The 24957-nt window shown below is 36.3% G+C and overlaps 1 protein-coding gene across 2 annotated transcripts in view; it reads right to left on the bottom strand.

Annotated features, from left to right (window-relative positions):
- The window catches only part of LOC144206826 (uncharacterized), a 58825-nt gene that overhangs the window by 25652 nt on the left and 8216 nt on the right, over positions 1-24957 (bottom strand). For both annotated transcript variants that reach the window (XR_013328443.1, XM_077732002.1), the window contains exons 4-6: positions 17371-17479; positions 4616-4858; positions 2691-2833 (exon numbers count right to left, since the gene is read on the bottom strand). Coding sequence is in view for 1 of the 2 variants with exons in the window: in XM_077732002.1 (XP_077588128.1) it covers positions 2735-2833; positions 4616-4858; positions 17371-17433 (405 nt within the window). In the remaining variant the exon portion in view is untranslated. The remainder of the gene's footprint in view (positions 1-2690; positions 2834-4615; positions 4859-17370; positions 17480-24957) is intronic.

The following is a 24957-nucleotide window of genomic DNA, read 5'->3' as shown; positions in this document are numbered from 1 at the left end:
GTTCTCTAGTTTATTATTGTTAATTTAACATATTTAGTTTTTGGTTTCTCATCAAATCAATAAATGTCCTTCCAAAAAAGTTTAAAAAAATAGATAGATAAGATAGATATAGATAGATATAGTCTGATATGAAAATATTTTGGAATTCCTAAATGATCGATGCATAGGCACATTGAGTTATGTATTTTAATTTTTTTGACTGTGCATTGTAACACATAAATATTCATAAATTTTCTGAACCACTTATCCTCACAAGGGTGCTGGAGCCTATCCCGGCTAACTACGGGCACCTTGAACCGGTGGCCAGCCAATTATCAAGATTAACATCTCCATAAAAATGAGATTTTGGAACCAATGATGTCTCCAATGTCTCACAATAGATTGGACTTACTTAGTTACTTCAGGTCCATTTTAAAAAGTAAGAAAAAGTACAACTATTTGTTTACAAGAGCAAAAGATTTAATTGGGAGTTTTCTCCAATATACCTAAAAAAAATCCCTTTGCAGTTCACTAACAAAGTATTTTTCACTTGACTTTTCAGTAAAGTCATTCAGTCCAGTCCATTTAATGGCTTGCATGCTATAATATTGCACTAGTGTTAAGAATAAGTCTAATAACACAAAGTTAGGTGGTATATACACTGCAGGTGTACTCTGTGCCTTTACTGTTTGTTTGATGTGTGGTCTGCCTTGTAGAGTGTGAAGCCACTCACCTTGTTCTCTGTCATAAAGAGTGTGTTTGCAGAGAGCTCTCAGACTTACTGCAAAGTGTGCTGAAAAGCAGCGCACTCAGACAGAGCAGCAAGCAGCTGATCTCAGCGCCATGTTAGTAAATCATAGTGGGGGGGGGGAAGAAAAAAATAATCATCCCGCCTTGTTTGTAGAACTGCTAAACCAACCGAGCCCCAGCGAGCGAGCCGTGATTGTTTACCGCTCCAGCTGCGGCACCCTCCGTTACCGAAATGGACGAGCCAGAGCCTTATTTGCTTAAAGCGACCCTCCTGTGTTTTCATGCTTATTGCTGTGGTGTTTGGTGATAATAATACCACTTAAAACTGAAGGAATAGTAAATCTATCTTAAGAGTTTTGCACAGCAGGCCTTTTTAATAGAGGCAGTATTGATGTATGCATAGTCACCTTCTAGGATGAAACGTAATGTGGATTTATTTATGCATTATTTAGACAGCTCATCCTCACAAGTGTTGCTCGAACCTATTTTAGCCAACTGAGGGCTCCCTAAATTGGTCGCCAGCCAATCACAGGCAAGGAAGAAAGAAATAACCAATAACTTGGAGCTAGGTGCAATTTAGAGTGATCAATTAATACACGTTTTGTGTTGAAGCTTCTTTGAATTGAATACAAATCTATTCTGTGGAAAGTTAACTATAATTGAATGATTTAAATAAAAATGTACTGTTATTTTCATTAATTTTCATGTTGGCGGCAGCCTAACATATCTATGTTATGATATTACGGAATTCTATTTGTTGGCGGCTGCCTAACATCTATGTTATGCTATTACGGAATTCTATTTGTTGGCGGCTGCCTAACATATCTATGTTATGCAATTACGAAATTCTATTTGTATTAAATTTTACTTAGACGAGTAAGACCTTATTGTGATTTAATCACCTCAGCATAACCACCATTAGCAACAAGTTCATAACAAAGAATCCTTAAGTATTACGATCAAATCGACACCCTTGAATCGTATCCTGGTTATTCTGACAGGTGGTGTTACCTGACTGGGAAATAGCCAGATATGAAAGGGGTTGTGCAGGGGTAATAAAGCCATAACTGGCTTGGTGTGATGAGGGAGGACGTTACACATAAGCACCACCTGCTTCTTGTGAAGGTTTTTATCACCAGCTGGCCAGTGTTATATAGCTCCTTTTTTACAGTGGCTCTGATTAGACTTAAAAAGGTCAGGTGGAAAATGGGGAAGCTCATCTCATCATCAGGATGTCCTGCTCTGATGATGTCAGACATAATGCTTTTATTCGCCTGCTGCCGTTGGAGAGTTTCAGACTATATTGAGAACATTTAGATACATGAATGAGATCTCCAACTAGTTTAATAGAAGAACAAAAGGTGAAGGGAGCTGTCCGTTATTATGCTCCTAACCATGGAGTGTGTTAAAATCATTATCTCCATTAAATCAGGGGCAAAAAGGGATTATTTTTTTTAATACACCCTATTTCAAATTGTCTTTAGATTCCCTCATTCAGAAAATTAATAAATGTTTGTGTTGTGCTGTATTTCTAATTGCTAAGTGAATTGTCTTTCATATTTTAACGGTTTTTGTTGATTTTAATGGGATTTTATGGAAGAAAGTGTTTAGTTTTGTTTCTGAATTGAATGTGTTTTGTGTCTTGGTGATCTGAAATGTGGCCACAGGCAATTTAAAATACTGTGTTGAATTGTGCTTTACTGGCTTTGACTAGTTTTGCCTTGTTTTGTAGCGCCACCCTGTGTTTTGAAGGGTGTGAGCCAGCCTATAGTATATACAGAAAAACTGGGAGTCAGGATATTCAAGGTATAGTAATAGTATAAGATTGAATTTCAGTTATTTTCTAAGAAACTCACATAATATATAGCCATATATTAATTTTAAATACTTTTAGTTTGCCATTTGGATTCATAATCACACCGGTATATAAAAAAAAAACAGTTTAGATAGGATGCACTTACTTGCCTTGAGTGCTGAGGGTTGAAAATAGGCTGTTGGTGTACTGTCACCCAGCGGTGATGATACAGATTGCAACCAATGGACTACAATCTTTGATTAAAGCCAAGCAAATGCAACCTTTCACCAAGTAATGAAGGTCCTTGCCCTGGAAACAGGATACAGCATATTATTATCACCCCATAAAGACATTTTTTGATCACTCAATCCAAACAAATTAAAGACATACTGCTTTATATGATAACCTTAATCCAAGCACTATCCAAAATACAGAATAAAGATTTTTCTGAAGTTTTGGATTATAGATGATGGCATCTTTGAAAGACCACATTTTTCAAGGCAAATCTTTGAATTACAATTAACCAGATGCAATTAATGCAACCCTTCCTTTCTCTCGGCGTTACTTTTCCACAGCCGTGTTCTGTTAATGGCTTTGGATCACGGTTAAGCCTTCCTGCAAATGGTTCTTAATCCAGTAGGCCTACATTTGGCTACCTGAGGGAAATACTATCCAAGACACAGATTAGAGCAATATATATTAATCCCTTCCATTTATCTTAGTCAATTTAAGGCCCGGAAATAATTTGTGGGAGAACAAATAAGAGTGAGCAACCCAGATTAATAAAAAAATGGCCCCCAAATATGCAACTCCACTGCAATTTAGTATACATATATATTTTTTCCCCCTTCCATTGTTCTTTTCTTGGGTAGTTTGATTCAAAATGTATATTAAAAATAACAACAGCATGGTAAAAAGTCCTAAAAAAGATGGTTTGTCCTCTAATTTCTTCCAAAAGTAATGTTTGCAACATCAAAAAAACAGGATTTGTTGTTCCCCTGTCAAAAGATTAAATGTCCTCATGACGTTCTTTGTGTATTTTGTCCGAATGCAGTATTTCCACAATCCTACATCCCTCTGTTAACCACTTGTCTAAATAGTCATAAATCACTAGTGAACTCCAGCTTTTTATGAAAAAAAAGCAGAAAAGCTTTTCATGCGGCTGCATCGCACAAGAAAACACGCAAACACTTTGTACTGCAGTCGATAATTGCTGCAAATTACAGTAAACGAGCAGACGAGTGGTTAGCGCGTCGGCCTCACAGTTCTTGGATCCTGGGTTCAAATCCAGGTCGGAACACTTGTGTGGAGTTTGCATGTTCTCCCTGGACTTGCATGGGTTTTCTCCGGGTTCTCCAGTTTCCTCCAAAATCCCAAAGAGCGTGACCGGACGTTTGGTCGCCAGACATTTGGTTGCCGGTCAAATGTACTTAGATATTAAACAGTACTTAGATATTAAACAGTACTTAGATATTAAACAGTACTTAGATATTAAACAGTACTTAGATATTAAACAGTACTTAGACATTAAACAGTACTTAGACGTTAAACAGTACTTAGACGTTAAACAGTACTTAGATATTAAACAGTACTTAGATATGAAACAGTACTCAGATATTAAACAGTACTTAGATATTAAACAGTATTTAGATATTAAACAGTATTTAGATATTAAACACTACTTAGATATTAAACACTACTTAGATATTAAACACTACTTAGATATTAAACACTACTTAGATATTAAACAGTACTTAGATATCAAACTTTCTCTCATGATTATAATTTTGAGAGTTGGCTTCAACAGTAAACTCTCTGTCACCATTTGACCGGGGACCAAAAGACCGGCCACCAAACGTCCGAGCACCCCCAAAAACATGCAGGGTAAACTGGTTAAACACATTAAATTGTCCCTAGCTATAATTGGTTGTCGCCTTGTGCCATGTGATTGTTGGCCACCAATTCAAGGTGACTGGGATTGGCTCCAGAACCCCCCACTACCCTTGTGAGGATAAGCAGTTCAGAAAATGAAGGATTTACAGTAAATGAGTGCTTTGCTTAAGGCACTGTGGCACACAGCTGCTTTCTCACCCTGAAAAAATGAAAACGTCGTCGTCCCTCGGGTGGTGGGCGGAGGAATGGGCCTTCCCGTTGAAAAGGAAGACTTGTCGACTGATCCATTTTCCCTTTGCACGGATCAGCGTTCGTTTGTCGTATCCGTGTCGTCAGCTGGGATTGCGATTTCCTTTCCTTTTTGACCCGGCAAACTCGCCACGGAGTGAACTTGCAGAAGAACAAACATGTGGGACAGAAGTTGCCATTCCTTGGCCAAGCCTGTGAGGAATAAAAGAGTAGAAAATGACATAATCAAGTTTCAAATCAATACTGAATGAAAATACTGGTGGAACATTGACTACAGAAGTGCCAGACTGTCAGGAAATTGCACAGCTATGAAACACATCCACTACGCATTACGTCTAGGAAACACATTCAACATGCATTATGTGCCGCTGCCATTTGGAGTGAAAAGAACAGAAGAATTAGCAGCCAAATGTATGCAGTTAGATCATTTGTCACGGGAACTCCATGCCAGACAAATTAAGAACAGCTTGAATATGACAGCAATAAATGTTGTGCTTTGACCAAACTCATCCGCCTTCAATTAAATAAATAGCGGTGACTGTCTGTGAAGTTGGCAAAACTTGAAATAATGCAGATTGCTCATTTGGATAAAAAGGATTTGTGAGGAGGATAAAATCACTCGACACAATAGCAAACCACTACCATATATCAAGATAATAATGGGCAGCCACCAAGATATTATTCAATCTTTATGTCTAGGATTATGGTTTACAGTAATAAGCATAAAAATACTCGGTCCTGATATCTTATTTTATTCCTTGTATGGCTTCCTAATGTTACATTTATACTGTAAACATATATACTATATACACATACTATATACATATATACTTATATACATATATACATATATACTTATATACATATATACATATATACATATATACATATATACATATATACATATATACTTATATACATGTATACTATATACATATATACTATATACTATATAAATGCACGCATATATACTATATACATATAAATACACACATATATACTATATATATATAAATACACGCATATATACTATATACATATATATACACACAAACACACACATATATACACATACATATACTGATATGATATCAAGTTTTGGCCACAAATGTTGGGATTCTATTTATTTAATTTGACACTGAGGTAAATTGGTGTTTAGATGCACTCTGATCTTGTGTTAATCTAAATTTAATTTGAAACTTAAGCTAAATTAATTTTAACAGATAGAAATGTCTCATGTTGCCCACCAACGGAGCCCATCCCGCTGGTTTTGAGGTTCATGTCCCCGACCAACTGGTCTTTGGGTCAGAGAACTGGTCCCTGAGGAGAAAGGTCTTGGCCTCTCTCCTTTTAAAACATCAGTGTTGGAAAGGTCACGGCTACTTTTGTAGACATTTCCTCAAGATGATGAGCAGGAGAAACATGTGCAGGTAAAAAAAAGCAACACCTGGATAAGATTACTTGAAATCATAGTCAAAATGTATCTCCATCAATATAAATCTTATTTTAGTTAGCGTATTTTCTAGACTATAAGTCACACTTAAAAAAAAAAAAATACAGTTTGGCCTACTACTCTTACTCCAGTGCAACTTATGTTTTTTTCCTTACCACTAAAAACCTATCTATTTTTTTTTAAGGCTATAGATATCTAAAAAAAATAGTTTAACAGATGCCTTTTGTTGTCCATTTTACTATTGCTACTTTAACATATGTTTATTCTTGGTTTCTGCTCAAATAAATGTATACCACAGTGCTAAAAAATGTAGTAATTGAATGCAATATACATTTTCGGTAAAGGCATTCGCAAAGCTTCAATGGTGGCAATACAACTTGATGCGCTCTATTAGGTTACATGTAATATATTTCTACCCACACACATATTCAGCACAGTCTTTCTTATTTTTGGAGACACGGGGAGTTTTTCTGCCAAAGGCCGCATTATACTAGCCGACCTCCAATCCAAACGGCTCTACAACATTTAGGAAACCTCCAGGGCCTACGAAGACTAAAAAGCAACAGAGGAAAAAGTCCAATAGACGAGCGACCACACATATTCACTGAGCTCATCCCACCAGGCTGCAGTAAATCACTATGAAAGTCAAAGACACGCTATCATCTAGGACCAATAAAGCCTCCATTTGTATGAACAGCCTTCTCACATATAACTGTCACTAACTATCATGTTGCTCGACATGTTTTAGGCCATCGAACGCTGAGATCATGCTTTTGAAAAAGTAATTCTTGTTGTAGAAAACATTCAAAAACTGGAAAGATACTGCTATAGGACTATATACTGTATATATATAGTATATACTATATACTGTAGATATAGTATATACTATGTACTATATACTGAATATATTGTATATACTATATACTGTAGATATAGTATATACTATGTACTATATTCTGAATATATTGTATATACTATATACTGATTATATAGTAAATACTATCTACTGTATATATAGTATATACTATATACTGTACATATAGTATATACTATATACCCTACATATAGTATATGCTGTATACTATATACCGTACATATAGTATATACTATATACAGTATATATAGTGTATACTATATACTGTATATATAGTATATACTATATACTGTATATATAGTATATACTATATACTAAATACTGTATGTATAGTATATACTATATACTGTATATATAGTATATACTATATACTGAATATATATAGTATATACTATATACTGAATATATATAGTATATACTATATACTGAATATATAGTATATACTCTATACTGTATATATAATATATACTATATACTCTATACTGTATATATAGTATATACTATATACTAAATACTGTATATATAGTATATACTATATACTATATAGTATATATAGTATATAGTATATACTATATACTGTATATATAATATATACTATATACTTAAAAAGGTGGACATGCCGTAGTAGTAATATAATAAATGATATACTTTGTAATTCCCACAACGTGTATTTGTCTGAATACACATCATGGGAATTACAAAGTATATCATTTATTATATTACTACATAGACTACTGTACCAATGGGATAGCCAAAATGTTTCTTTTAAATATTCTTTTTTTAAGTCCAACTAAGTCTACATAAATGCAACATAAATGTCTGTATATAAAGTATGTTTGGAAAAAAGTAATAGTGGTGCTCGGTTACATAATTGGTAGTACATATTACATTTTCAAGTTCAAAGAAGTAGTTTTCTATTGCAAAAAAGCACAAGTGGTGAAACAAATGATTAAAAGCATGACATATTAATGGCAGAAGACTTACAGTCTACAGTAGTCTGGATGTAATCACTCCTATGTTAAATCAAACTTCCTGTCGGTACAACACAAGTACAGTTTTCCTGCTAGAGGCCTTGCAGACTTATTTTGTTCACATGGGATATTATTCCCCTCTGAAAAGTTTGATAACTGCCCAACAAGCAAAATAAACAAACACGGACCCCATGATTTATGTGTCCGGGGAACAGAACAAGTTTATTCGGTGGTCCTTGTTGTACTTCTGCCAATTGCTTCATTAAGTATAATTAGCTCATCTAATGTGTGATCTGTTTAATGTTGTGTATTATAAAAAAAAATAGAAGTATTGTCAGAGGGCGCCTCAAATCCAGATTAATGCCTTTCTTTTTTGTTTTTTGGCGTTCTAGTCCACATGGATTGTTCTTTTTCCATTTTTTTTCATTGCAAGCATCTGCCATGCTGGTCAAATTGAGCTAACAGGCCATTTCTGACCACGGTTTACGTAGAGAGCAAGGAAGGCGACATGGAACATGCAACAATGTTTACTTCATCACTGGTTTCACGCGGGTGGTCCTCCCCATTTGGCCCCTCCTTTTCGTTGGAACACAATGGTTGCACCAGACATTGCGCTTTCTCTCTCTCACATGCTGTCCTGCCTCATTGGAAAAGCTGTAAAACATGGTCGTCCTGGGCTCCCAGGCATTATATATTTGGAACTTTTTTCTTCCCTTACAGGTTTCCCTACATTTGCTACTTATCGCCGCAAGAACGAAAGGAATTTTTATCCATATATTTACTTTTCCAGATATATGATTTTGGCCAAAAGCATCAAAACAGCTAAGAAAATTGTCCCTTTATTGAGTAAAAAGTAGTATTTACGTGCATTATGCACAATTTGAAGTGTTTTTTTGGTCTTTTTTAGGTGATTAGATATTTAAAAGTTGTACCAGATTGTGTCTGATCTACTGTTGAGATTTGTATTGTATTATATTATAAAATCAACTGCGTTTATGACCTTGCTCCACGACCCAAGGCTGTGGAAATGAAGCAGAGCTATAATTTTGCTGTATTGACTTTTGACCAAAGAGGAAATCTGTTGAGGTATGGCTTGGATTATTTCACTTCCATTTTTCATGGCTAATTAGAGAAGGGAAGCTGAACTATAAACCAAGGACAGACAATTATAATGTTTGTCCACACAAAATATTGAACACACACAGTCCATCAAAAAGTTTCTCAAAAATGTGACAGTGATCACATGTAAACTCTCATTGGATGTCCTCACTTAACTCAACTTAATTTCATCTTGAAATGAACTGCTGTTGTTTAACCAACCAGAGGTTGTTTTGTTGTGCTCTGTGATTGGCTGAGGGTGTACCCCATGAGGTCAAGCGGTTCGGAAAATGAATAAATAGCTTTTTACAAGCATTTATTTGATAAATGGATTAAAACAACTGGATTAAAAGCCCTGAATGTTCAGTTTTTTACAGATCTAAAACAATTTTAGCTTTTTGTAATATATTTTTGTATTTTACAAAATGATTTTCGAACTAAAAACAGAAAAAAAGGATTAAAAAATTACAATTATTGATTTAAAAGGGGGAAAATCAGGAAATGTAATATACATCGATACTCTTCATTTTAAATTTGATCCTAAAACAGAAAGTCAGCACTCATGATTTACTTTCCCGGGCCACACAAAATGATGCAGCGGGCCAGATTTGGCCCCCGGGCCGCCACTTTGACACAGGTAGATCATTATTCGGTATTTTAGTAATGCATTTAAATTATACCTTTACCTATGTATGAGATTTAAATAATTTCACACCCACTGTAGTTAACCAGGGTTATATTTGTTAACCCTCAAGAATAAAAAAACATTATTTTGACATTTTCCCATCCAAATAGTTTTAAAAAATTATAACAATCAGTAACTCACAGAACTAATTATATTTGACGTGGTGGGTTCCGCCATATTAATCACATAACAAGGCCATGCAGATGTAACATGGCAGATCAGCGGACATCAATGTTTCAGCCGAGTAAAGAGCGCCCAGACACAGACGGTCATAAGCGCACACGTGGTAACATGATGAAGACTTCTTCAAGCATATGGATGCCATTTGGAGTCTGAACTGAGAATGTATAGGTCAGCTTTACCCTTTGGTATCTCTCTATCCATCTGTTTTCACATCACTTGCAAATTATAGCGTCCTCCAGACCCAAATGAACATAAATCAGTAACGGTGAAAGTGCAGAAGTTTTCCCATCTGTCATAAAACAATGATTTAATATAGGGGTTGTCAAAATATGGCACAGCGACTTCGCCTCGCTCCCCGGCAGTAGGAATACAAAGCGCCATCTCATCGGGGTAATTTATAGCCTCTGAGGGAAGGCCGGGTGATTAGGGCTTAGGCCACCAACAGCCAGAAAAACACTAAAACTTCCAATGAGGATGGATGGAAAACCTCCACCAATCGTATCAAACAATTCAGTTGAATCTATTTCTGTTTTTGAAGAGATATATAGCCTGTTTACAATACGCGGTCCATCTCTGGAACATTTGGTCATAGTCAAGTTGTGAGTTTTGGACAATCTACATTAAATAGTCAAAGTCTGTCACGTGTGATATGTTGGTCAGCCCAAGCCAGATAAAATATACAAAAGAACCTTTCTGGATTTTCAACAACACACCAAATGATGTCACAAAGTCTCTCTGTGTAATTGTTTCCTTAGAAAGTTAAACAGGGGACCGCCGCAAACAACTAGATAGCCTGGAATTGAAATAGCTTGGCACTACCAATGGCTTTCGTTACTTCCCGTGGAATTATAATAATTAACTCTTGATCATTAGCAAAAAACGTTAAAGGAGATTCTTTACTTCTTGACACATTCACTAGGACGTATTTCCTGTCAGCCCAAAATGGCTGCAATAAAAAGCAGCCACAATAGAAGTATCCACATTCGTCCAGCTATCATTACGTTGTTTTTCGTTCCACATCGACGAACTTGAACGTCACGAAGCAAGTTGGTTAAATTTTCGTTACAAAAGACGATCCGCCAGCTTATTTACGTTTTAAAAGACGCTCTTGATAGTTAATACGTGGATTTGGAGCATCCCAGGTGATGTCCACCTGTCTGTCGATGTGGGAGGTGTATTTGACGGTCAGACGTAGGTTGTTTTTGTTGGGAATTTTACAGCTGCTCATCTGGGTCCCTGGTCGGTCATTGGCTCAGTGTGAAAGGAGGCAAAAAAAAAAATGGGGCCCCACACAGCGGTGAACAAAGTTGGCCCACAGGTGTTTTGCTTGTGGCTCCTCAAAAGGATGGCTGTGTTTTCGCCAACATATGACTTTTTCCCTATTAATTTGCCTTGCATAAAGTAAACAAATTGGCCATTTAGCTCAATAAAGTATTTATATATTACTTTAAAAGTTCAATTTAAGGCCGGAGGACCAGATAAGACCTGCTAGGTCATTTTTTGGAATTAACCTTGTGTTTTTTTTGCGAAAATTGCGGAAACAATATGGGCAAAGGATATAAAAATAAATGGAATTTAAAAATTATCAATAGGAGTTATTGCTAAAGATGGTCTATATATTTCCTGGGTGTATTGGGCTTCCTGACTTGAAACTAGATAAACTCCAGCACCCCCAGGATGCTTAAAGAAGATAAAAGTTGTGAACTATTACCTAACACACTGCATAAACATCCCATTTGATGTCAAACAATAAAATCATATTTTCATGTCAATCTATCTCACTACAAGTCATTTGAGTGAATTTACACAATTTCTTTAAGTTGATAATAACACCATTGGTCATAAAAACTACAATATTTTTTGGTCAATAAGTCGCACCAGCCCAAAAAAAAATATTTTTGAGATTTTTGGGAGAGATTTTTTTTATTTTATCAAAAACTGAAATCATATTAAGTGTCAAAGTATGTTAAATAGGCATATTTTGACAACAGTTAACATTTATCCGATAACTATAGTTGCAGGCCCAGCCAACCGATGAAAAATGTGCGACATATAGTCCAAAAAAACCCGCAAACTTCTTCAATTTTTCTATTCTTTTCAAGTTTTGCATTGCCCTGGAGGTCCACCATTTCTGTCCAAGTAGTTGCTTATTCCTCAGAAGGAGGGCAATGTGCTCACCGGGACTCTTAAACCCATGAAGTGGAGCCAAGTTGAACTGCAGCCACACAAAGGCCGCCTATCTGTTTTAACAGCAGGTAAGCCACCATCTCCCCTCTATTTGTGTCCATGTCTTCCTTCAACAGTTGAGGCTAGGCAAAGGGGGATATTTCCCATCCAGTCTGTGATTCCAAAGGGGCTTAGAAATATTTCTTTCAGGATGAAGCGCCATGGAAACCAAAACACAAATATGTGCCAGAAATATTGATTTTTTTCTTGGTCGGTAACTCCGATTTAATCATAGAAATCTTGCTGTACTGTTTTTATGTATGTATGTATGAGTAGGATGAATATATAAGTACTATAACCAGCTTTATGATGAAAAGGAGTAATAAAAGATTATGAAAAAAAGACGAGAGGTATAGAAAGAGGTACTTTGTAGAGAACCTGACAGGTTTCCCCGTTTAAGCTGGCCTCAGCTGTGTTTCTATAGCGTCTCATGTCAACACCACTGACAGCAAAAAGCACTTAGGGACCTAGAGATCACTTTACCATCCCTCCAGCTAGGAGGTTATTCGAAAAAGGTAGGCAGTTGGCTTTTGTGGAGGGGGCCTAAAGCACCATAGTGATGCAAACTTGAAATCTTAAACGCTAGGTGGTAGTGTTGACACTGGATTGATTGGTTTGGAATGGAACTAACCATTTAGTATTTTTGTCCTGCTTATTTTTTTGCTATTAGTCCTTAAAAAAATAAAAAAATACATTTGATTGCTCTTTTTTCATATGAAAATTATTGCAATAATGACACTTATGCATGTTGCTTGTCATTTTTTACCATCTTATTAAATTTATGCTTATCCAAAGCATTAAATTTCCATTTTTTTTTCTTATCCTGTATTTTCCAAGTCTCAAAAAACATTTTAGAATCCAACAATCCATTAATAAAACGCACATATTCTAAAAAATCCATTGATTAAACACCCCCTCTTTAGTATTTTGCTCTCCTCTATCCTGTTATGAAACCAAGTATTTAAAAATAACAGCCATAAACAAACTAAAATGAAGAATTCCCTGCAGTATCCTGAATTTTTCCCCCTAGTGTCATCACCCATGACACATTTGTGCGAGTTTCTTTGTGCTTCCGACTCAGATAAAGCTGTGAAACTGCTCTTCAGTAAGCTGTTAACTTCTCCTCTGTGGGTGACCAAACTGTGAGCCAAATCCCTGCGGTGCAAGAACGACTTTGCCACTATATCAGCTTCCAATCGCTACCATAAAACTATCCGAGATGCGTACATTTGTCAAAAAAATGATCATTTCCCAAAGAGCGTGCGCTTTCTCATAACGTGACAGCAACTTCTACCTAAACAAACACATTACATGATCATCAAGTACCATTTGAGTCCAGAACAAATAAAAAAAAGATGTCTGTGAGCTGCGTACACATACAGTTATGCAGCCAGGTGAGTCCAGGCGCCAGGAGCAGTGACATAGTCTCACCTTCTCTAAGCTTGTCTCTCAGAATGTCTTTTAGCGTGGGCAAAATGTGGCCATTCATGGTAAGCGGAGCGTTTCAATTGAGACGCATTAGCTGTTGCAGCACTCTTTCTCCCAGGGCAACTCTGAACTTGCTTTGATGGCTCGGAAGCAGGTAAGTGTGCGTCTCCCGTTTCCCTTATCTGCTGGGTCTCGACGCCGCATTGGAAGGTCAAGCGGGACAGGATGTGGCAGCCCAATTGAGGCATTTCTTAGGCCACGTTTACACTAGAAATGTTCTTAAGCACAAAGTAGTGTGTGCTGTTATTTAAATTGAACAGAGCTTCTAATAGTGTGGTTCTCCTAGGTCTGCTCCATATAGCATTAGATTCATGGTAGATTTCTGTAAGCATGATATGACATACGGAAAAACAGTTGGAACGTACAAGAATGGGTTCTAAGCATACAAAAGCCAGTTTTTGGTAGAATATACACACTTGTCTTAAGTCCCTCGGGTGTCTCCAGTGCAATAAAAATTTCAGAAATGTGCTTAATCAGCTTTCTATACTCTAAATTACTTTGTAGTGAGCAGTGTTAGTAGTTGGATTGACAATTGCACAGCATTGACCACAAATTCAAACATATAGAAGGTCAATACACTTTTATACACTAAAACCATCAATACCTGCAAATATGTATTGTAGCATTTTCAACTATAATAAAAGTCCAAACTTTTGAGTCCACAACTGATTGGACAGTGACGACAGGGTGAAACATTGGTGAAGCAAAATTGCCACTCTGGAAGGAGTTTTCAAATTTTACACCAAAACTCTAGTTCAAGAATGTTTTTTTACATTTTCACCCCCATTACCATGTTGGGAAATCGGCTTGTTAGGCCGACATTAGGTTTCATTATAAGATTATGATGCTTTTTTGACAAGTGTATACTAACAATGGCATTAAAAAAAAAATAAAAACGAAAAATGCAAGTCTCCTTATGCAGAATCTAACATTTAGAGTCCAAATATGACTAAAAACTGGCGCTTAGAATAAGAAAATATGTTATGACGGTTGTCTTAAATTCCAGCCTGCTGAAGAAAATCACTTTTCCACTAAGGGATGTCAGCCATCTCTCGTGTTCCCCGTCACTCAATCGCAACAAATCATTTGTAAGTCACACTTGTGCTTTGAAGCGGGTCGGGCAGCCACCAGGGAGGAATTCCCTCCATCGGTAAAAAGCTACTTGGAAGAAGCCTATGATTATATAGATATTAATAGCTCTGTAAGTTGAGACGGATGTTTGGTTTGTCCTGTCTCACAAATGGTGCTTCTTTTCCCCCCGCAATCATCTTAAACTGATTAGGGTGTGTAGCAAATATCAGGTTCTTTTTGAAAGCGCGTGCAAAAGCCTTTGGTCTCCTTACGCAGACCCGAATGCCACATGCTATAAATTATTAGTCTAAATCGGAACAGAATGGCAGATTTACATCAGGATAGTCCACCGTGACAGGAAATAGAAAAGGGTTTGAAACTGGGATAAATGACAGTGTGAATGCTTCCTGACTAGATCCAAAGCTGGTATTTACTATTTCGGATCATGGATTTGTTCCATGTTAGGGAATAAAAGCTTTTTGGCTGAAAAAAAAAATCCACAAGAGCTATAGACGTGTAATTCGGCATGGGATGGAACAGTTTGAATTACATAGAGCTTGTGTAGCCGCAATATATATCTTATAGCAGTGCAAGCTTTACATTTACTAGTGCCTAACAGGGCCATGCAAAACTGGAGCCTATCCTAGATGACCGTGGCTAAAAGACAAGACAATTTTACTGGATGACACCATTTTACCAGAAGGTAGTCAACTACAACATACTTTAACAAAACTACAACATTCTTTAACAAAAAAAATGGCTGTGTTAAGACCTACTGTCTACATCTATGTGTATGTATATGTGTGTGAATGTGTATATGTGTTTTTTATATATATATATATATATATATATATATATATATATATATATATATATATATATATATATATATATATATATATATATATATATATATATATATATATATATATATATATATATATATATATATATATATATATATATATATATATATATATATATATATATATATATATATGTACACAATCCCTTGTATAATCCCTTGGTGTACTTATACTACCAGTGCAAGGTAGGCATTGCCTAGAGCGCCATAGATTAGTGGGGGCACAAAATTACCTCTAGGGAAAAAAAATACTGCATTTGCCAAACATTTTAGAACATATGAAGTACATGACAATGTATACTATATAACTAACATAAAACTGCTAAAACTTTACACAAATATTTCCCGGCACATTTATTTTAATCCTAATTCGGATCTACACTAATTCATTCCCAGTATGACTGAATGTAAAAACCCTGTGCACATAACAAACTACAAGAAAACTCGTAACTGTTTAAAAACAGCATAGTTCCCCCAAGTAACATGATATACTTCTGCTAGGACACAGACACACCTTTTTTTCACTGTGCAGCAATTTTGCAGCATAACAACTGGTCACAGGACACAAAAGGAGACAAAAGTTACTCCCCCCGACGTAATACATTAACAGACCAAATTCCAAACTGGACAACAGCCACAGTAAGTGTCATCTCAAAATGTAGCTGGCGAAAAAAGTGACACTTACAAACGTGGGCCCCTTGAATGCTGACAGAGGTCAGCGTGGACCAGGAAGGGAATATAAGAACACGATTTCCAATAAAACAAGGCAACTCTGACCAGCTTGCACACTACTATAATGGAAACCAGGTGCCTCACCCTGTGTTCAGAACCAAATGAACACCAGACCTGATGCTAGGCCTGTATTATTTTCTCCCTTTGCAAACTGTATACAAGCGATGGACTACATTTGCAAAAGCTTGACCTGGTTAGGGTCTGCGGCAGACATGTTAGAATGGATCGGAACTGAGACTATTGTTGGTTTAAATGGCCCAAAGCCTTGAAGCCATAGATGATTCTAACTTGTGCTTCAAATCAGGTGATATCAACTGTTTGATTGACTTGTATTAACCATGAAATACATCCCTCCATTGATAATAACTTTGGTTATTATTTAAGGGGTTAAAAATAGTAAATGGAGTCAAAACGTGCCTAATTTTAAATGCTTTCCAGCCTCAACTTACATTTTCTACTACAAAAATTAGACATTCAACCTGAGATTAAAAAAAATATGCAGGAAAAAGATCATATAACAACAAAAAGAACATTAAATGGAGCAAACTATCACTATGCCCGAGACTCTTTAGACAAGTCAAACAGCATTACGTTCCTATAAGTACCGCTTTTTTCAGGACTATAAGGTGCACCACATTATAAGGCGCACTGTCTATTTTGGAGAACATCTAAGACTTTTAAGTGGGCCTTATAGTCGAGAAAATACGGTAAATTCAGTTTGTGCTTTCTAAATATTGTCCATGTTAATCGTTATTTACTGTATAAAAAATGTTTTGCTTTCTAAAAACACATACTGTAACTCAAGTTCTTTGCCGGAAGACGTTTCTATTGAATTGTGTTTTCTGGCAGGATGTAGCACAAGCGCCCTCAAGCAAGGTCCCAAAAAAAAAAGTAAATGAGATTAGGATGCTGTGACATCACCACCCAAACAGTGTTTCATGGTTATCACCATGCATAGCGTTTGAATGGGATACATGAAAGAGCCCATAACAGCATTTTCTCATTTTCAGTAACTTAAGCTAAAACCTCTCACTTGTGCTATTACTTCAGTAAAATACCTGTTTGGGGTTACGCCATCTACGGTGGACCTCCAGGCAGTTTGGTGTATTATCTTCGTCCATTTTTCGATGCCCTTCATATGAAACAGATCAGACATGCAGAAAAGCCCTGTGAAGAAAGAAAATTATGCTATTTTATTATTGTTATCTTATTATAAAATAAAAAAAGGCATTAAAAAAGCTTCTATTTATCAAGAAGTCATGTACAAATGCTCAATAAGATTTTAAATTGTGGCTTTTTATTAAATTTATGAGAAAATAACATCATATTGCACTACTATCATACATAACATGTTATTATTTTATATGTAAAAGGCACAGTGGATTATAAATGTGAAGCTTGTAACATGCCTTTATTTTTTAAACTTCTATGTTATGTTAACCTACCTCACTATGTTAAGCGTTTACATTTTGCATTTTGTAACTTGGATTTTCTTTCATATCTAGAGATAATGTTCCCATTGAGCCTTTTTGTAACTTGAATATTTCATATATGGAAACATTCTTAAGTAGAGATGCTACTTTATTTTGTATAAAAGTAGCAGCAGAAAACTTTTATGTGCTGGAGCCCGTGATTACGTAGACTAGTCATTGTAATAATAAACTTCCAGCTTCTGGCTGAATTAATCACACATTTAATCTCTATTCTCAAGACCAGAGCTGGTTTTTAAAGTTCTAACAGGCCTTTAATGTCCTTTAAGTGGCCTACTGGAATGATTTTGAGCAGGAGAATTTGTCCGCTATTACGAGAATATTCAAGCAAAGTCCTAATAGTCGGGCTGCTTGTTGATGATTCGGGCGATGTGGAGGTAATTTGTTTGGCTACTGAAGTTTGCACACAAGTTGGATTGTCTGCGAGTGCATGTGAGGAAGCTGTTAAAGATAAGACATGAACTAGCCTGTATAGATCTACTAAACCAAAAATACTGCAGTACACAGTTTGTTTACATACAGACGTTGCTAATTTAAACTTTATCACGCATTTCTGTTGAGTTCTACTTGAAAAAATGCCTTAAAATCAAGTAGTTGGTAAGAGTAGGAGTACTAAAATGGTCAGCATCATTTAAGGAATAATATTTTTTTAATTATATTTGTATTTTTTGAGAGAGTACTTTGAATTCATCTTTTTTACACCACTATGACAGACTTTTCTAATGATTTTTAAGATTTCAAAAACATTGATAAACATTTTTTAAAGGGCACTATAACAGAATTTTCTAATGATTCTTAAGATTTCAAAAACAATAATCAACGAGTTTTAATGTTTTTCCGCCAAAAAATAATAAAAATTAACAACAACTATGGGCTGCAGGCAAGGGGACACCCTGAATTGGTTGCCAGCCAATCGCAGGGCACAATGAGAGAATGTAGGAGAAAACCAGAGTACCCGGGGAAAACCCACACAGGTCCAGGGAAAATTGGAAGATCAGAACCCATGATTAAACCTAAATATCGCAGCTTTCAAGCATAAATGGAAAGCCTGACATTAGAGTTTAAAAGAAAAAAGTCTACTTAATCTTGGAACCCAAAGCAGAGCGCTAATCTTTTTGAGGTTTTGTTCCATTCATATCATGTTTGTTTACGCTGTGATCAATGCGTTGCAAGAGCAGTAGTCGGCTACAAATTATGTGTGAGCACGAGCGCTCACCACGCCACATTCGCTCTCAGCTGTTTTTAATGCAGGGATGGGATCACGAAATCCATTCTTGGACGCCAAGTAAAAGCCTTTTTGGACTCTGGCGGTCTCTCTGTGGGTGGGAACACGCTCCTGTGTCCTGAACTAAACAAAAGCCGCCTTACGATTCGGCAAAAAGTCGTTCCGACCTCACCGACGGCGCCTGGCGGCTGAAGGCCGAGACGTCGTTTCTCTACCAGATGTATTTGTAAGATTTACAAACGCGATGACTTCAAAGTCCGGCTTGATTGTTTTCGATTGTACGATTATTCAACGCTGAGGTCGTTTTTTTCTAGTAATTCTGGAGGGGAAAAGATATTATCATTCAACCACACTTATTTAATTGCAGCAATTGGAGCCACTCTAATTGAGCCTGGCCTTTCATCTGTAATGGTAATGATTATGAGATTGTTGCTAAGCAGTTTGGTCTAATGAGCGAGTTGGATGATATCATTCTTTGGTTATATTTTTCTTCATTTTTAATACGAAGCACTGATTCACGCTCACCTGAATGTACGTCTCGGTGATTTAAATGATGGTGAATAAACTATTTTTTGTTGTTGTTGTTTGCTTGAGCTCCAACTGTTCATCTTGATGTTCCCCACTGATCTGATCTTAGTAATAGAGGTCTTGAATGAGTAAACAGTAGATGCCTGCGTACAATGTCAACAAGCTTTGTCAGACATTTAAAGAGCATCTAATCGTGTTGATTTAAGCAATTAAACATGAAGTTGCCCTCTGAAAACGCTGACCGACTGTATCGTCTTAATGATTATCTGCATAAGCTTATCCTCAAAGCATTTTCCATAGACCGATAAAGGGGATTTTATACATTTTTTTTAAAGTCATTACGCGGTTAAATGTCTAGCTATTTGGAAGGACGATAAAAATAAAAAAAAAGTGCATTTGAACCTATTTTGGTTCCTGTGGTCTACAAATACCATTGGGTTGCTCTCACTTTATGTTAAACGACATAATTTATTCTGAAATGGTACCGCGTCCCTGTTGGCGTATATATCGCGAGCATAAACGGGCCCTTCTTTGACCCACAAAATTGTTAGTGAGGTCTGAAAATAAGCAGTTGCTTATTTTAAACATTTTTCAATGTAACACTTGTGCATTTCTGATCGTGTTGAATTTACCTTCTAATTATGTCAGGCTCAATGACAATGCTATTGCGTCACAACAGAAAAACGTGGCCTTTTTTTAGCTCGATAACTCTTAACGCTACACTCGGTTCTTCGCCCCGATCACCTTGAACCATTTCCGGCACGAAATGGCCACTATAGGACCCTGTTTTGACAAGGATTATCTCCTTGATCACAATGTAATTTATAACAACCCTCAGCCTGGGCAGACCTCATATCGCTCCTAAAGAACTCTGCTTACAAATATGAGAGTAATGCTGGTAGTTTGGTTTCTCACCTTCTCCTTAGGAAAGAGGTGGAAAAAAAACCTCAAACATTAAAACATTTCGTTATCTTCAACCAACATTGCAGGCTGACTCTTGTCAAAGAGGCGGGGCTATCACCTGCATAGTGATGCTAAGGAATGAGACCTCTTAGGTCATCTTTATAAAGGGAAAATAACACGTAGCACATACCTTTTTGTTGGGCTATAAACCAATCTAACTGTCTAATGTCTCTTTTCAATGGGGAAAAAACACATTTTAATCTAGTTAAGTAAACTACATAGCATATATACATTGAGAATGACTCTATTTATAAAAATCCAGGTCAGAAAAAGCCTCAATGGAAACAATTTGTTCAAAGATACAAAATAAATTCAGGTTATAAAGCACAAACTCGCCCCACAACTCAAAAAATGCATGGATAAATAAAATCTTCAAGTATTTTATTTTGAAATTGGCACAATAGAGTTACGCTCTCATTGAAAATCTCCCAAAACCTTGCTGGCTTCTTATTGGCTAGAAAGAAGCTGCATAAATTCCCACAAAGCTTTTGTACTAATAATTTTAAAGAACTTATTTGATAATACTACTTATTTATTTAATTTAAGTTTTGAAGCCACTGTGATGAATTAATTTCTTAAATAGAAGTACCACCGTATATCCGAAGAATTTTATGACTTTAATTACCAACATTTCTTCTCTAAATACTTAGGTTTACCGTAATTCAGTTTATTCAAGTTTTTCTTTTTCTATTCAGACTAAATACTTGTGGTGTTAAAAACTCCTAGACGATCTTCTATAATTTTTACTCTTCTGTCACCCTATAATTGCATAATTTGCATCTGAGGTCACAACATTTAGTGCATATTTTTCCAACTTTACTCTAGTCAAGTGGACAAGTGAAAACTGCTAAAACAAAAATCAAACTTCAAAATCTGTTCTCCATTTATCAATGCAAATCAATAATCCATAATAACTACCATGAAACTTTTGCACAGCCTGATTAATTCAAAAAATATGATCTAGGAATTCAAAGATTCCAGGTAAAGAAAAACAAAAACAAAAAATTCATCATCCAAAATTTGCATCAAGAGCAAAACCACAGAAGAAGAAAAAAAAAGCCAACCAAGATTGCGGCTGAACATCATTTTCCTCCTATTACTTTGTGAATGCTTAAGTAGTTCCAAAAAGCCACCCACACTTCACCACGTAAAGAGAGAAACCAGTCTAAAAGTGGCACCTATTTATGGATTTTGCGACTGCCAGAGAGACATTCCGGCAACGGTGAAAAAAAAAAAAAAAGGACATTGAGTGGAACACATCCATCATCCTAAAGCCATTGGCTTCAAAACAGATATAGTGAGGTTATGATTTGGGAGTGAGCTTTGCCCAGATTGGTCCCCTAACTTTTGACTTCCATCCTGACGAGCCATATTCTTTAAGGTGGCCCGGATTCTTCATGCAATTGAATTCAATCGCAAAATTGAACTGATATCATGAACATTATTCCAATTATTATTTGCTGTTACAAAGACAGATTCACCATTAATGCCAATTAAATCATCCAGTCAGTCTGTATACAACCAGTCGAAAATTCAACATGAAAATATCCACTTCTTAAGAAACTAATGTGATATCTGTTCAGCCCATTGTTTATGATTGAATTAAATATCACTGAAATGACAGAATAGTGTATTTTCGGTAAATACGCTATTGTTGAAACTGGAAGATTTCAACCAAAATTAAGAGAGTGAAACATTAAAACTGTGATATAAGGGAAATAGTGTACTGTTATAAGGTTATGATACGGAAATGGTAGTTATGTCTATATTTCCTTTAAATGTTATCTTCAATCTGAATTGGTGGCTAGCCAATTGCAGGCCACAAGACAATCAACCAATCATGCTTTGTAAAAAATTACTTTGATTCTTCACTCTATTGACAAACTGTGAAAGCAACTGTAAAATGCTTATAAAGCTCAACTGTAGTATATGCAAAAATGAAGAAATCCATCAAAAGATCTTCCTATTGCTTCCAACTGCATGAGGCAAGTCCTTTTGGAAACAACTCATTTTTGATGGACCCTAAAAGACTTCCATGTTGACCACGGAAGCAGTGCAGTGTCCTTGAAATGTGCGGGAAACAACAAACAGTTGGTTTGGCACGGCAAAACTTCTCATTGCACTATTGCCTCTGAACTTTCCAAGAGTTTAAAAAACAGACCACTGACCGAGACAGCGGGACAAAGCAGACAGTTGTTATTCCTGTCAAAGTTGCAGGGAGATAAAAATTAGGCAGATATGCATGTGTACAGCATTTCTGTAAGAATACAAATAAGCCACAATAATGAGAACAATAAGAGGAAATATTTAACAAATACTTCAAGTTAAGTATCTCTTTTTAAAAATATAGAATTAGTAAATAAAATGCAACTTCATAATATATATAAAATAAGGCCAGGACGGGTCGCCTCACAGTTTTGGGGTTCTGGGTTCAAATCCAGGTCACGTCCACCTGTGTGGAGTTTGCATGTGTGTGGGTTTCCTCTGGGTACTCCGGTTTCCCCCCACATTCCAAAAACATGCAGGGTAAGGTGGTTGAACACATTAAATTGTCCCTAACTATGATTGGTTGTGGCCTTGTGCCACATGATAGGCTGATTGGACACTCTTAATTGCCCTTAGGTTTGGGTGTAATTGTGTAAGGATGTCACCGATTCAGGGTGTCACCCGCCTATGGCCTGGACTCAGCTGGGATAGGCTCCAGCACCCTCCATGACCCTAATGATAAAGCAGTTCAGAAAATGCGATGAGATGGGAAAAAAAGGCCTGTATTTGTATTGTAATATTAAATTGAGAGTGGACTTGGGCTACTTACTACATGGCTAACAGCGGGGTCCCTTTCCAGCAGTTCACAGCTTTAACAAGTGTGATTAGGAGTGACCCGGGGAAATGGTTTAATGACCGTGTTTCAACACGGAGTGGGTGGGTGGTCTGACGTGACTGGGAAGGGACGGTACTCACTTTGTGCGGCCTCCTAAATGGATATTTCAACGGAACAACAAACACTTTTCTTTTCACCATCCAAGGGAGGCTCCAAAAAAAAAAAGATTCCATTGTATATTTTAGTCTAAAATCGCTGTGGTGAGGTGATTTAGTGTAGATCATATTTAGAATTTTAATATTGCTTTCATGTACAATAGTTTTGTACCCTTAAACTCAGATGGAATTACAAAATGACGCGTTTGGTTTAGATTTAATGACGAAACGTGTATTTTTGGTGGTTTGTTGCAAGATGCTGAGGTACTTTTTTGGTGACAAGGTCCGAAAAAGTGTACCAGAATTTTACATCTGACCCAGCCGGTGTCAGAGTGTCACTTGTTTCATCTGTAGTTGGGTACACCCCCTTCTGTTCTTCCCCATAAGCTCCTGCCAGGTTTATAGTCAAACCCAGAGCGGACGCCAGGCTTTAAGAGACTTCTGCCACTCAAATGAGCTTTTCAAGTTTTGACCCTCCCCTAACACTCTATAAATACAGTAGAAGACTGAACAGAGGAACATGCTATTTGGAAAAAAACAAAGAAAATCAATGAAAGCATGATATGGAGAGTATAGAAATATATAGCGTGACAGCAAGCAATGTACCCAAACAGTGACATCTACAGAATCTTGAATTTAGTGCATACTAATTGGGCAATCTGTTCAATTTGCAGAAAATTTTAGCCTTTTAGGTGAGTAAATATGCACTGCATTGTATTTGTATGATTAATTATTATTGTTTTTTAACAAAGGGGGATTGCAATAATTAATAAGTAAAGTATTTGGCTGAGATTGACAGTTATGAAATATTCTTTACAAACAAAATTGATCCCAAGTTAAAAATGCACACTCATATTATTGTCAAGAATGTCTAGAAATAATTTAATGGCTATAAGAAATACAAAAAAATAATAATAACAAATACAACCTAACTTTTTAACTACTGCCTTCTTGTCAGCTTCTCAACCAAAGCAACCTTGATTTGTTTTAACTTCCTTAATGGAACAATGTTCTCCTAATTACAGTAAACAACATTGCTTTTTCATATGGAATCATTCACATTTGATGTCCGCCTCTGATAAGTCACTTTTGAAGTTTCTCTGTATATGTTGCAAGTCGCTTTCTTTGAGTTAGGTCAAAAGCTAAAATGTAGCCCTGCTTTACCCACGGGAATGACATGCATAGCGGGTAACTCTCCAGCACTTGAATTCTGGGGCCCAGAATGCCCAAACATCTTTTCCTGGTGCCTAAAATTAGCAACATAATGAGGTAGTGGCTTCCTTTTCTCTAAACTAATACCCCATTCCTCTGGGACAGCATGATGTGGACTCACAGTGGAGATATGTGCACAAATCTCAGCATAACATTCATTTAGAACCTTTTTGTTTCTATATTTTTATCCATAAAGCTCAATCATAAGACCATTTAAGGCCTTTATTTATTTATGAGTAAAAAAAACATAA

The sequence above is a fragment of the Stigmatopora nigra genome, chromosome 13 (genome assembly GCF_051989575.1).
Source record: "Stigmatopora nigra isolate UIUO_SnigA chromosome 13, RoL_Snig_1.1, whole genome shotgun sequence".
NCBI lineage: Eukaryota > Metazoa > Chordata > Actinopteri > Syngnathiformes > Syngnathidae > Stigmatopora > Stigmatopora nigra.
The sequence above is the reverse complement of the archived record's forward strand: the minus strand, read 5'-3'. Positions and strand labels throughout refer to the sequence as shown.